General features: G+C 39.6%; 1 protein-coding gene across 10 annotated transcripts in view; it reads left to right on the top strand.

Annotated features, from left to right (window-relative positions):
- Nucleotides 1-15525, top strand: part of FGFR2 (fibroblast growth factor receptor 2) — a 141599-nt gene that overhangs the window by 81387 nt on the left and 44687 nt on the right. For all 10 annotated transcript variants that reach the window (XM_060274788.1, XM_060274792.1, XM_035138088.2 and 7 more), the window contains one exon: nt 1880-2003. In XM_060274788.1, coding sequence (XP_060130771.1) covers nt 1880-2003 — 124 coding nt within the window. The remainder of the gene's footprint in view (nt 1-1879; nt 2004-15525) is intronic.

Genomic DNA, 15525 nt, shown 5'->3' with positions numbered 1-15525 from the left:
TGTGGAGGAACACCTGTTTCTAGGTGACGTCATGTGTACCTGCAGGCTGAAACACACATGATGAAGTATTCCTCTGTTGAAACAAAATGCTAAAATCCTGTACATAGATAACCCAGTGTTGGGGCTACCCCTTTGCCTGACATGCTGCTTTTCTCTGTACAAAGCTGTTGAGTAGTTGTTTTTGTATAAAGGAGCATATAGTCAATCTGAGCTTCACCCTTTACATTCCTCCTTTCAGGGCTAGCCCACCCAAGGCAGCTCACAACATAGTAAGAACAGCATTCATTAAGACGTAATTACAGTCCATAGAACTGCAATCTATAAAACACTAAATATCTTTATTATTATTATTATTATTATTATTATTATTATTATTATTATTATCATCATACCAGCAACAACTGAAACAGGATCAGCAGGGTATAAAATCAGGCAGCTAAAAAATTGAAAGGGTAAAAAAACAGTAGCAGTTAAATATTGGGTAGCAAATTGACTCAAAAAGGCGGCCAGATCTCCACTCCGCTCGCTCTCGGGGCTCTTAAAAAGAGCTTACCGGGGAGCGGAGGAGACTCAAATGGTCACAGCTGAGTTTTCACGACCCCAGAAAGCTCAATCTGGGGTTCTTCTGGGAGTCCGTGGTGCTCTCGTGGCTCCCCCCCCACGCAGCGCCAGGAACCTCGGAGCTCGAGGATTCCTCGCTGATCAGCAATGGCGGTAGACTTCAGTGCCTTTAAGGCTGACAGTATACTGGTCACACATGCCTTCTTAAGAAGAAAGTTCATGAACATGGAGCTACCACTCAAAAGGCCCTGTTTACCTTCCCCTTTAATATTTATTGATGGAAGGCTCATGAGCAGAGCCTCAGAGGCTGTTCTTAAGGATTGGTCAGGTTTTTGCAGAGTTCAGCATTCCTTCTCATAACTAGGTCCCAAACGGATGATGGCTTAAAAGGGCAGCCACCAGCACCTATGACACAAAGCTGTGCGGATATTAAACATCTGTTGTTGTTTTAGGAACTCTGTCCCTGATGTGCTATCAGGGATTTGCCAGAGAACAAACTATGTTGTTGTCCTTGAAATGGGAAAGTGTGAATTTCAACGTGTAGCATTCCTTAGCACTAAAGAATATGGACTAGGCCATGTTTATTCAGAACTCCATGAGCTATGTAGGGCTTTGGATTGCAGCTGTACCTCTTAAAATCTCAATAAACAATGGGAGCCATAGGTAGAACGTTTAGTCATCTGGAAGTATGTCCTCTGTGCTCATCACTGTTCTCCATCTCCTGTGACTTTTCATAACTCTTGTGAGCCAGTGTGGTGTAGTGGTTAGAGTATTGGCTGGAATCAGCACCCTCACTTTGTCACGAAACCCATTGGGTAACCTGGTCTCAGTCATTGCCTCTCAATCTCATCTACCCCACAGGGTTGTGAAGGTAAAATGCAGATGGGGAAAATCATGTATGCCTCCTTGAGGTGCTTGAAAGAAAGTGTGACATAGATCAATAAAAAGTAACTAAACAAATACTTCACATTCTGTTTGTGTTCTTTCAAGTTCAGAAAATCACAGATGTCGGCACTTAGAATGAATTGGACCAGATAATTACATCCATGCAGAATTGCTAATTTTGTATCATTTGGGTTTTTGTTCCTGCTGTATTTGGAGTTTTGTGACACTGCCACCACAGTGTTACATCTGCCTTGCTGACATAGTGATGCGGGTTATTCTGAGCATCTGGCTACTTTTCAGGGGTACCACAGCCATTGTGGTCAGTTAGACTAGAAAAACAATGTATTATTTGAAGGATTAAAATGCATCATGTTTGTGAGCCCATGATGAGGGTTGGTGTCAGCCAATTAAAACACTTTTGAAATTCTCTTAGGTCCGAAATCAGCATTGGAGTCTTATAATGGAGAGTGTAGTCCCATCGGACAAAGGAAATTATACCTGTATAGTGGAGAATATTCATGGATCCATCAACCACACGTACCACCTTGATGTTGTTGGTGAGTAAACTCTCAGTTGCTAAATGTTTTTTCTTTAAGTGGTGACTTAGATTTATTTCCCTCCTAATTATCTTTTTTATTTTTTAAAAAGGTGAAAATAGCTAAACATAAAACTTAGAATGGACTTAGAATGGCACATATGTAAAGCAGAATAGGCCATACCACGAAGCAGTGACCATTAGTTGCTGAAGATCAGACCCTGTTTTTCTGTTACAGTAGTTTGAATTCCTGTTTTAATATTCTTTTCTGTTCCTGTTGTGTTTTTGTTTTAATGGTGTTCTTTATTGTTCCTGCTTAGAGATTTTAAAATATTAAACTTTTTATAGGTGCTTTTAAGTACAGTAAATTAACAAATGGAATGGTGGGTTTTTTAAATTTAAAAATGATAGGTCATTGACATAATTCAGGGTTAATCTTAATCACTTGGATTTAATTTGTGGTGTGTGGGCTGATTCTTTAAGACTCAAAGAAACTTAGGATGTTGGAGAGCTATAGATATCTCTCCCCCCTCCCCACAGCAAAATCTCCTTATTCAGCTGAGGTGAACTAACCTGAAGACTAAACCATTTTTTTTGTTTGAACACTTGTTTAAACAATGTTTATTGAAGGTGCAGCTCCAACGGCTGCCAGGAATGGTAGTAAATTGTGTTCCACATGACTCCATCCTATAGAGACCAGCTGCTGGAAAGGGTGCAGCTGAATTATGTTCCTTCACCAGGGAGTGGGTGTGTCCACAATATCTAGCAAAGGAGGAAACCAAGGGAATATATACACTTCTCTCCTAAGAGTATTTTCTCCTTTCCTGGACAGTACTTCAAAGAATTGTGTTGCAGAAAAGAGGTGAGGGAGTCTAGAAGGAAGAAACTTCTTTTAAAATACCAGGAATGAAACTGTCTGAAAAAGACACTGTCTTGAAATCCCCACAGTGTGTGCACTTTTACCTTTTTCTTTTTTTGTGAAAATTTTCTTTTGTTTTCTGAAAGTTAGGCAAATATTTACCAGAAGCCCCTAGCCTCCTCTTCCTCTTTAAGCTTTTCAATGCCTTACATTCAAGGCTATTCTGCACAGTTTGTTTCTCCTGGCAGAAAATATTGGTGACTTGCATGAATGAATGGAATGGTAATGAGAGTTATGTCATTTATTGCTATGTCTGCTACTTTCATAGAGAGAATCATAAAAGTAAACAGTAAGGCCGAGATTTTCCATCGTGATTAGGGGTTTCTGAATGTGCGTCTCGTTTCTTCTTCTGAGGGTCTAGAAATGCACTTTTTCTAAAAGCATGTGCCTCCCTTTCTCAAAGGAAATCTATAGTATTTGCAAACCCATTTTGGAAAACATAGTGTTTGTCTGTTAATTCTCTTTACTGTATATTTATTTGGCAATGGCATGTTAGAATTTGGGCTTTTTTGTTACATTTTGGAACATTTGGTGCTGTTTTCAGTTCTTGTTGGTCTCAGCTGCAATCATGGTAAGCTTAGTTTCCCCAGGTTTGGGAAATGATCCAGAATTTGAAATTTAGCGCAGAGTAAGTGGAAACAGCAATGGTAATGATGGGAAAGGAACCCAGGGTTCCTTTATCCTTTGGTTTCTAACCTGCAGAAGGAAGAGGATTTTTCTGAGCTGAACACATTTAGGACTAGTTGCAGGTAGATAGCCGTGTTGGTCTGAGTCGAAGCAAAATAAAAAAATTCCTTCAGTAGCACCTTAAAGACCAACTAAGTTTTTATTTTGGTATGAGCTTTCGTGTGCATGCACACTTCGTCAGTCACATTTAGGACTGTCCTATTTAGGGCTGGCAATGAATCAGTACCTATCACCCTTGGGAAGCTGCCTGGGCCTACCTTTAAATGCCCGTTCCCCACCACCCCAGTTCAGTGCTCTTGCAGTTCTGGTTGGTTAGGTCTAGCCACCATTTTGTTTTCTCACAATACACCATAGTGATGTTGTATCAGAAGCATTGTGGGAAATATAAATGGTAGCTAGATTCAGGTGCCCAGTGCTGAAGTGTTAGACTCCACGGGGGGAGTCTTCCACTTGACTGTTTGGGTTTCAGTTTCTCCCACAGAGGTAGTTCTTTGGTCACTATTCATATTCCATTCATCTGTAAGAGCCAGAAAGGTACACTGCGAAGATTCTTGCCCCTTTAGTTAGGTGATTACTGTAGCATAGAGTTGAATTATGTGGTCATGCAGAATATAATTTAGTAACCTGCAATAGCTATTTCCCTTGAATTCACTAGTGTGTGGGTCTCTTCCTTCACGAGAGGTATATATTATTTGCCCAGGTAAATAATATTTTTAAAAGTTTCCCTCTGTTACCCCAACACTGTATTCCTCATAATTCCCATTGCTAAACACAGCTCAGAATGGAGCTGATTTGGTGCTACATTCGTTAACCAAACAGAGCAATCACATACTTGCATGGTGGTTAGATGACAGATCCAGGAAAAAGTGTGTAGAACTCTGCAGGGCAAATGTCCCTTCATGTTTAATGCACAACTGACCACAATCGGTTGCCCTGTGGTGAACCCATTTTGCTAAAAAATATTGGCCCTCAATTAAATTCGAATGTTCTAGGGACCAGACTATCCCTTTGGAAACAGCGTGGAATAGAAACCAGATTTAAATTGGGCAGTATAAAATGAATTTCTGTTTGCTTGTTTTAGTTGTTTGCCCTTCTACATAAATTTATCTGTGGGAATTTACGTTTATTATTATTACTATTTTCTTCACTGATGAGAGATTAACAGATTTTGAGTCGGGATTCTAGTTTGATGTGAAGCTCATATTAATGATCATTTTACCACACATCTTACCATAGATTTGCACATTATGTGTAGTAAAATCCTCCTTAATACTTGGCTAGGATAATGCAGATGACCAAACTTTCATAGAGCTGGAGAGTAATTTACCCAATGGTAAGTTGATCAGGGAGGAGGGGGAGAGAAGGAAAGAGTAGCAGAGGCAAATTACCAAGCATGTCTTTTAGTGCTCCAGCCCTGGCGAAGGTGATGCCAAACATGAGAAGGTGAATTGGGTGTAGGAAAGAGAAGTAGAAGTAATCAGGAAAGTTAATTAAATCTTCCAACAAAAAAATAAAATGTTCATGAATAATCCAGTTACAGTGTGTGGATTTGTGATAAAAAGTTCAGAGCATTAACCCAGAAATCTAAACCCTTTCCCCTCCATTACTCTTTCATCTCTTCTTGTACTTGCTCTTTTTATGTTCCAGGGATGAAGAAGAGGAAAAGCAGTATTAATAGTTGAGCTTCATGTGATACACAGGCATAGATTAGTGTAGGGAAGGAAGCCTCTCAGACATTATTCATTCCTTGTGCTTTCAGCTAAGCTAACCTGCGGGGCTCCCTTCTTTTCTCTCTCTTTTCCATGGGTTCAGCCGATTTCAGAGCAGACCTGTTTGATATTAATGGTAATGAATAGTGTTAAAATATGGCAGTACGCTATACTAATGTGTCTGTATGACATGTTGTAGTGTAACCTCTTATTACATCACAGATTTTGGAGTTTTCTCAGCAAGCCTGTTGCCAAATGGTGACACAATTCTAAGTTGGGAATAGCCATTATTAACTTGCCTGTAATAACTTTTGAAAGCCCGAATCTTCCGCCTTGCATGCACTAATAGCTAGCAGAATGTGAAGGCTTTCATTTGAAGTGCATATGCTAAATATTCTCAGCTGTTAGCTCAGATTTGTGAACGTAGGAAGTTCATCACCATCTAATATTTTGCTGCAAATGTGAGAAGAACATTTGGCTGTAAGCAGAATTTTCTTAATAGTCCAGTTAGCATCTGGCTGCACAGTAGAACTTGTCTGGAGACTCGAAGTAAAACAGACATTGCCTTAGGTGGACATTTTGATGATTGGTAATGTTCTCTACTTTGGGGTTTCTTGTACTGAAATTATGACTTTTATTATTTGCAACAGAATGCTGTGTGCTTGTGTATGTGTCTGGCTTCCATATTGAAGAGCCAGAAAAGCTATAGAAGGGTGAAGTGATCCAAACTGGAAATAAGCCCACTCCTTCCCTGGCACCCTGATTGCACACTCTTACCTTGCTCTTGTCATGCGCTTGGCATGACCCTGCAGAGTGGCAACTGCTGAAAACTACTCTAGATAGGAAATTGATGATAGCAGAGAAAATGGAATAGAATTTGGGTGCAAATCGGAAAGGCAGCCGTACAGTTTGGGGGCTGCAGATTATGGGAAAAGTCAGAGAACATTTTATTCAATTTTTAAGAGGATAGAAATGTAAGATCCTTCTAGCTCAGCATCTTGGCTTCAGTGCTACATATACGGCTTTGATGAAATCAGCAATTAAATAAACTGCAAGTATTTTTCACTCTTGACTTGTGAGTTACTGAAGGCTACCACAGGCATTAAGGCTTTCTGCCTTGGCTATTTTCGCAGTAGATGCTGAGCTCTACTGAAAATGACTGGCTCTGTCTAAATTCAGTAACTTTGTTGCCCATCATGTTCTTTTCAGTTCAACAGCATAATGTTGTAAAAAAAACACCCAAAAAACAACAACCCTGTTCTGTTTAAAGTCTCTCTTGATCTTTAATATGTCAGATAGCTACAGTTCTGGTGCTGTGAAAAAGGACAAACAACTGTTCCCTATTTACTTTTGCCAGTTCATTACATGTTTTATGTATCTGTTGTTCAGCAAATGTCCTTGGCGTTGTTCCCCTTTCAAGATGGGGCTCTTGCTTAGTAGCTAGGACATGCCAGTGTTTACATTTTGGCTTGCATAGTCTCTATTGAAGGAGAGAAGATGACACGTTTTTAAAGCATCTATAGTACAGTTTGCCACTTCTGTTTTTCTTTGAGTACATCTTCATCCCCCATATAAATTGGCAACTTGGCCATTAATGACCTGCCTGCTCTGCATTCATATAAGCCTCTCCCAGCCCCTTTCTTTTAATTAGAGTTTTCAGGAATTTCAATATTGGTCAATTTTTTAATGATCATATTCCAGGTATAAGATTATTGCCTTAATGCATATCCTTAAAACAGTGCCATAGTGGGTGTAATGTAGCTGGGAACCTAAAAGGGTGAGCAGGCGCTGAGTAATATGTGTCTGTATTTTATGATTATGGCAATAAAAACATGAGTCTCAACCTGTGGAAGTAATCCTTTCCCCACTAGAATTGTACCATTTAAACTAAGCTTGTTGTTCAGATCTCATATTGAGAGACGTTTGTCACATTTATTATAAACTAGTACAGTGGTTCCGGAAGTCCGTACTTAACCTGAACCGTACTTAACCTGAAGCAAACTTTCCCATTGAAAGTAATAGAAAATGGATTAATCCGTTCCAGACAGGTCCGCGGAGTACTTAAATTGAAGGTACTCAACCTGAAGCGTACTTAACCCGAAGTATGACTGTACCTTACAAAAGAGTTATGGACCATTTCACTCAACATGAATTTTCTGTATGATATCACTTCTGAGTTTGATACTATGCATGCCATCATGTGCAGTGAGCAGAAGTAGTTATTTTACTGAATCCCCTGCATGCTTCTTGCTGTGCATAAGTTCGTTACATGCAACAGAGCATGCATGCATCGGGAGTAACTGATTTCATAAATGGTAGGGACATATGTATAGGAAACTGATGGTGTGTGAAGAGTAGAAGGCAGGCTCCATCAATCTAGTGTCCTGTAGATATTTTGGGCTACAATTCCTGGCAGCATGGCAAGTGGTAAAGAATGATGGGAGTTGGAGTCTAACAACATCCGGAGGGCACCACAGTAAGCAAGTCTGGTCTACAGCCATGTATTAATTTGGCTAAGAGACTCCATGACTCATACTGGGTGTCATGGTCAAACTATGGTTTGGGTGTTGGGAACATGCTGTACACTGTGCACATGTAGATTCTGTCCCCCATGTCCCACTGAGTGTAAGTTTGAGAAAGGATTGAACAGTGATTGAGAATGAGTCACTTACTTGGTTTTTGACATAAAGTATGGCTGGTGATAACCATAATTAAAAACGTTATGGTGTTACAACCAAGCAGCACGGTTTGTGTGTAGTTATTACAGCAGTCTGAGGAAGGGTAAGTTACAAGTCTGCAATGGTGAGCCTATGTGAGTCTGGAAGAAGTACAATGAACTTGTGCATTGTAGCTCAGTTGAGTCTATGTATGGCTGTTCTGAGGCACACTGGAATTTATGATCATAGGGAACAGCAGCCATATATTATGTCTGTGTAATAAATGGGAATTTGCAGTGGGCTTATGTAAGATTATTGTTGGGTAAGTTGTACTGCTGGAGTCCAAACACAAAACATAATAAAGGGTGTGAGAGAGTAATTTTCATGTACCTATCTGCAGGTACTAGCAGAACTCTTTCTCCAAAGCAGTAGTGAGATATCACTAATAATAAAACATAATAAAACATTTCATTTGTTTTCAGGAATTAATTAAGGGTAGCCTTAAGGCCTTTCCAAATGACTGCTCAAGCTCATGTTGATCTTTGTACAATATTCCACAACTCCTTTGACAATAGTGTAATATCCTTTGTGTAGTTGATGAGGGTTTAGGGAGAGCCCTTTTATCACAGGGGATATTCAAGTTGGTGTCCTTACAAGGTTTAGTTGAACCTTATTCTGCCACAGCAGTAGAGAAAACTCCATCCTTAATACCAACGTTAAAGTGCTGCTTAATTAATTTCTAGCAAGAGTTAAATGTACATATATAGTCTACCCAAGTCACAACTTGCTTTCTGGCAGCGAGGTTTGCAGTTGTTGACTAACTCTTTACAGGAGCAAGGATAAGCCTGACATACTTACCTGAGCACTTGAGGGCTGGGGCGTGCTGAGACAGGGGCAGAGGCAGGCAGGAATCCACACTGGTGCTTGCCTCTAGGCATTTGGATAAACTGAGAAGGAAGAAACTTTCTTTCAAAGCAAGAGAAAAGCCTGACTGTGGACTTTACACCTGGCATGGGCTTTTGGCAACACTTAAACAACTAGCTCAGAGACATGGAGAGGAAAGAAACCCTACACAAATTGTTTAGAGCTAGAGGCTGTGCGCTTTGCTGTTAGCAAATGTCATAGCTTATCAAAGGGTTTAGAAAAAAAATCCAGGTGCTGTTACTCATTGGATCTGTCATATACTTGCATTGCGCCTTTTGGAGCACACAGCCCCCCACTTACTTACTTCCCTGCCACTACATGCCCATATTCTCACCATCTATTTGCTCTGTCCTTCTTAATGCTGTGCCAAAAATGTATTATGCAATTTTGATAACCATTCTTCATGAATTAATGAGAAAAGAAATTTTCTTATCAAAGTGGAGAGAAAATTTTCATGTAATTCTCATGAGTGGGGTGCAGGATATTATTACATTTGTTTTAATTTCATGGCAGCTGAAGTATTTTGTAAGTGTCCTTTTTTATTCTGCAAACCATATCTTCTAAGATATGTATTCTGCAGCCTCCCCATATGCCTGCACTTTATAAAAACCTCATGTCATCATTGGCTGGACTTTTCTCTGAACACTGTGCTTCTGTCAGCTATTCTTCTCTTTTTATTTTAAGTGAAGGCATTTTTGAAGAAGTCAGTGCAGAAATCATAGAATCATAGAACTGTAGAGTTGGAAGGTACCACGGGGGTCATCTAGTCCAATCCCCTGCAGTGCAGGGATCTTTTGCCCAATGTGGGGCTAGAACCCACAACCCTGAGATTAAGAGTCTCATGCTCTTCCGACTGAACTATTAAGAAGGTAAAATGAAGAATTTGCTGAATAAATGAATTTATTGAGCACACCAGTCTCATGCATGCAGTAGTCAGCGTCCCCAGATTCCTGGACTTAAACCCAGGTGCAAATTGTCCCTTGAGGTTTTTTTCAGATCAGGAAGTGTGGGCAGCCAGGGAGGCTGCAGAACTTTGGAGAAAGAGAAAAGAAAAGCACAGGGCTCTTTTGCAGGGGAAGAACACTTTAAAGGAAAATTGAGAGCAGGTTTCAGTGTATAGAACTACTCCTTTCCTACCATTTCCCCAGTTCTTACATATGCAATGCAGGGCCCATGCACACCTACACACAACTTTTCTCTCTCTCTCAAGTCCAAAGTTACAGTTCTTCATGCTAGGCAAAGCTGATGAGAACTCCGGATTAGAATTCTTGCACTTTAAAGAATATCATCATTTTTTAAAAAAACTTTGTAACCTTTCTCCAGGGCTGGAAACCAAATGGAGACATTTCTGGAGCAGGCAGCCTCCTAGCCCTGTGTTTCATTGAAAGGTCAATTGCTTTGCAATCAACATGACTAATTAGGACATATTGACATCTCATACTGCAGAGAAGCACTGTTAATCAGTGTAGGCTGCATGGTTGGCATGCAAAAGGTCCCTGGTCAATCCCTGCCAGGCACAACTGGGAGAGATCTGTATCTGAAACTCTGGAGAGCTGCTGCCACCCTGTGAATACAATACTGAGCTAGATGCACTTAGGCTCTGGCAGTTTTTGACTTAAGTCCTATGTTCCTATGTTCTTAACCTGTAGCAATGAAACAACATTCAGCTGCATTCTCTCTCCCTACAAACAGTGTATAGTTCATTGCCATGCTTTCCTAGTGATGCTTTTAGTTGTACGTGCATTACAGTGGTAATTACTTACATGACATGAAAATGACTATGGCTTACACTCAGACAGCACTTAATTCCATTTTCCTGATGTTTTCTTACCTGATAATTTCTGCATGGTACACACTCTTTCACATGACATAAAAGCCCCCTTTGCAAACCAACCAGAAGTTTAGTTCTCATTTCTGTGTTAAATGCTTCCAGGAAAAAAAAATCTGTTTGCAACCCTGTTAACTCAGAGAACTGCAGGAATTTTGTGCTATAGTTTCCCAACCCTTTTCATGGATGCCAAAATTTGGGAAGGTAATCTTTCTGCCATTTTCTTGAGTGAACACAAGCATTCATGTGCTTAAAGGATGGCAACATGTCCATGACGTCCGCAGTTGTGTCACAGCATGGCTGCTGGTGTAAATGAAATTTAGCATGGCATGGCGGTATATCCATAAATAAATAAATAAAAACCCACAGTTCTATAACACAATTGGTAATTCAGTGTAAAAGGAATGTTGGAAACAAGGACAGAATGTTAGCATTACAGCTAGGAAAACGAATGCAATAATCCCAACATCTGAATGTACCCAATGAACCAACCATTTTATGTATTGCATCCTGGATGGAATGGGGCTGGGGCCATAATGATAGCATAGTCCACCTGCCCTCCCCTTTTACTCTGTATCAGATTTGGCATTTCAGTGTTGTACTGTATTTCCAACCGCAATTACCAAGCTCATGCAGCAGTACCATTGCAAGGCTGTATTGTGATGGGGTTGACATAAATGATTTTCATCTCCAAGCATTCCTAACTGCTATCGAGCTCCAAAAAAATCTGATGATATATTGCCAAGAGCTTCTAGAAGTGTCTCCCATTTGGCTGGTTCTATGTTTCAGCCGTGTGTGGGAGAAATTGCGTCTTGCATTTCACATTCCAGAGTAGTTCTGCTTTATTCTTTTCCAATCCAAAAATGTTTTTTTAAAAAAAAAATAACAAAGTAAAAATAAAAACCCTTCAGTCACACTATTTCATTGTTATGCTTTCCATATTTTCCCCCACCCAAGCAAAGCTGTTCTTGGTAGTTCATATGTTCTAAAGCTTTGGCTTTTGCCTGCGCTGTAACAGGGATCATATTGGTTAACTCCAAGATTAGCAGGGTAGACATGACAGCCTCTTCCTCTGGGGAAGCTCATGAAACGCACACTGTGGCAGCCTAACAATGGCACAAAGAGCAGACTGGTATTAAGACCATTAGCCAGTGATGACAACTGAACATTTTAAAACAAGAACATTCATGTTGCGTACTGCAATTTCTGACTGGCTGGTGGGGCATTGTATCATTTAAACCTTTGTAACTAATACATTTTCAAAGAGCATAGTTTGATTCTCATGTGGTAAAACATTAACAGAGAACATAAAGGATAAAAAAAACATTGTTCTTCCTTACCCATTAAGATATTGGGTGAGGATGGACAAGCGAGGCTACTTTGTCTGAACCCCCCCCCCCCCCAATTGCTTTACCAAATTTGAATTACAGTATAATAAAAAAATTCCTTCAGTAGCACCTGAATTACAGTATGTTTGTTGAAAACTCTGCTCTACCAGCTGAGTGCACATGTTCAGTATTTGTGAAGCCTTTATTGCCAAGTGATGCCAGGTTTCCTATGGAGAATATGTGAGGAACCTTTGGTTCTTCAGATGTTGCTGAACTACAACTCCCATCTGCCCAAAAAAGCAGAGATGTTAGGAGTTGTTGTTCAGCAACGTCTGGAGAACCAAAAGTTCCCCACACCTCCTAATGAGTCTGACCATCCATGAAGATATCTGGAGAAATTAATCGGCCACAAGATTAGCAATGGCTATTGCTCATCCTGGGCATATTTTCTTCATCTGCAGTTTCAAGAACTGTGGTATCTGGAGCTGCATGGATGTGTGCCTAATTGAACTCATGAGTTCAAAAAAATCAGTTTGGAGGGGTTCTGTAGCAGCAACTGTTGAGAATGGAAAATTAAAAAACATTCTAGTAGGCATAAGGATCATACATGGACCTCTGGATCACAGCCATAGTCAACTCTGAGAGTTTTGCAGAAATACAGATTCCTGAACACTGCTAAGGATTAAACAGTGATGAAAACACAGACAAAGGTACGAGTTGAACTTGGCAGCAAATTTCTTTAAAGATTAAACAATGCTGTCTTTTTTCAGACTGTCCTAGATAAGAATACTTTGATGTTGAGGAACCAGGCTTCAGATAGGCGAAGGAATAAAAATTGTAAATGTTTTATTGTGCACACACACAACACTACATGTACTTCTGAACATCTGATTATTGTTGAATCTGCCAATGAATCTGCCAATGTTTCTTTATTATTCTAAAACTGGCTATTATCTAGTAATCTCATTCTGCAGCATTACAACAATACATTGTTTCCCTAATAGTATTGTTTCACTGTTTCTAGTAAGTGCCCATGACTGCTAATTTGTAACAAAATAAAGAAATTCCTTCCAGTAGCACCTTAGAGACCAACTAAGTTTGCCATTGGTATGAGCTTTCGTGTGCATGCACATTTCTTCAGGTACACACTAATTTGTAAAGCACCTTAAACAGTGAGAATACCTATTGTCTACAGATTATTCAGTCAAATATGCTCCTAGTTACAGTAAATAATCTAGGGTCTACAGTAATCTAGGGTCTACAGTAACTGACCTCACACTAACTCCAGCCACTGAAAGTCTTGTTGGAATTCTACCCTTAGGTGTCCCTGTTCACAAAAAGAGCCGAAATGCAGAACAGTATGTGCTTCATTTCCATATAGGATTTGAAGCACATCTTCAATACAATGTGGATTGTATTGCAGTTAATGGCCACAATACTCTTGTCATTTGCACAAAGTCCATGGATATTGTTGGAGATTTTCCAGAGACTCATGCCAGAAAGGGGGAGGGGAGCAACCCTCTCCTATCAGAAATTCACACTGTAAGAAAGCTAATGGTCTTCTGTGGATCAGGTCACACTTGTACTGTACTTTGCCCCGATAAGAACATAAAAAGCCCCCATGCATGAAAATCCATCTACAGTCTTGTGGATTTTATCCTTTCTCATTTTATCCTTTTTCATGGCAGCCTGCAAGTGAAAGATATGTGGTATGAAGAGATGTGAATCTTGCTCTAGAAATCATTTTGCTCTTGAGCTTCATCTCACATATTAAACAGCTATGTAGCAATGTTGCTCACAGCTACAGCAGTATATTGAGTGAACGCTTAAACACATGAGCCAAGGTTTGGAACAAGGCTGACCCCAGATAACATTCATTCAACACTTTCCACATTCTTTATCTGGCCTTGACCACAGCCAAAGATGCTGTACTTGATGTCTCAATAGATGAAATTATTGGATCATGAGAGTTCTTGTAGATGACGTGCCGAGTCACCTGATACTCTGGTGGGTCAGCTGTCCTTCATGGCTGCATCACAGAGATTTTATCTAAATTTTCTTAACTTCCCAAGAATTTTTCACAACTTCCCTATAAACTTTGAACGCTAGTGATAGTGGAACTGCTTTACTTGCCTGTTTAGCAAGGGCAGTGGGTTCCTTGTGTTTTAAGGATGTACATTGACTGTGTGGTTAATGTACGGTAGCATTTTTACTTTGTCCGCAAACTCACAACATGACCTTAGTCAAGCCACTGTTCTCTTGGTCTCATCCCTCTGCCTGCTTATTCAATGAACATACTGACCTCCCATACAAGGATTTTATAAGGATTACTAGAATTATGTATGCGGATTTTGAGAACTTGAATTGCACTTTGTCACTATGTCTTATTAAACGCATTTTAGAAGGTGTTTGCAGTTTGCAAACAGATCAGAAACATTTACTGGCTTGTTTTCCAGACACCAATATAGTTTTTTTCTAGGTGAAATGATACCTACCACCCCTTTCTTACAGTTCCTCTTCCCTATGGAATTGTTGGCATGGATTTCATTACTAGGAGTAATTTCCCCCATTGAATCCTGAACTGAACTCAGGGTAACCAAATTCCATAGGATTTTGTTTAATATATATGAGTGCATATTTATTCTTTCAAAGATTATCAGTGACACTGTAGATTGAAGTGTCCAGGAACTCCCCCCCCCTTGTATGTAAAGGCCCCTTAAATAAAAATTACAGGGAAAGGTGTTGGCATGTTTTATACAAACCAACCATCTAAATGCTCAAAATGGAAACTTTTGAAGTTTCAATTAGCAAAGATTTATTTCCCATGTGCCTATTTGACCTTTTTGTGCATGAGTAAATAAGAGAATACATATACTGAATACTGATGGATTTATAGCACTGGGAAAGCAAAGGCTCTGAAGTTGTGTGTGTGTTTTTAAATTTAACATTTATAGTTTGGAATGAAGAATTAATAAAGTTTTACTTTAACTGTTTTCAGATGTAGAACAAAATATAATTGGCCTCCAAAAGGCCAATATATTTATTTAGCATACTTTAGCAGTACTTTGTATTTTAGAGCTAGCCTTTGTCTTTAAGATATTTTCATATACACAGCTTTTATTCTTCTTTAGGAATGTGTCATAGTCTCTTATTGCCTCTGCTACTTGCCCATATACCAATAGCTGCCTAACAAGGTAATGTTTAATGTTTTAAATTACCATATTTAGTCAGAATGCACAGGCACAATCTGGATACCTGACAAATGAACTGCAGCAGATTTTATATTTCAATACACTGTTTCATGCAGGCATAGTGAAAAGGCTTTGGTTAAAAAAAACCCACAGAGCTATCAAATTAAAAGAGAACAATATGGTAACATTTGCCCACTTTTCGTCTCACCCTTATTTTGTCCAATTGTGCATACTTTGCATATAATGATTATTAGATGCACCACTTCCCCAACTCCAGCCAGCATGGCCAGTGATAAGGGAT

This window comes from Zootoca vivipara, chromosome 5 (genome assembly GCF_963506605.1).
Source record: "Zootoca vivipara chromosome 5, rZooViv1.1, whole genome shotgun sequence".
Taxonomy (NCBI): Eukaryota; Metazoa; Chordata; class Lepidosauria; order Squamata; family Lacertidae; genus Zootoca; species Zootoca vivipara.
Note: the sequence above shows the minus strand (reverse complement) of the source record. Positions and strands in the feature narration are given on the sequence as shown.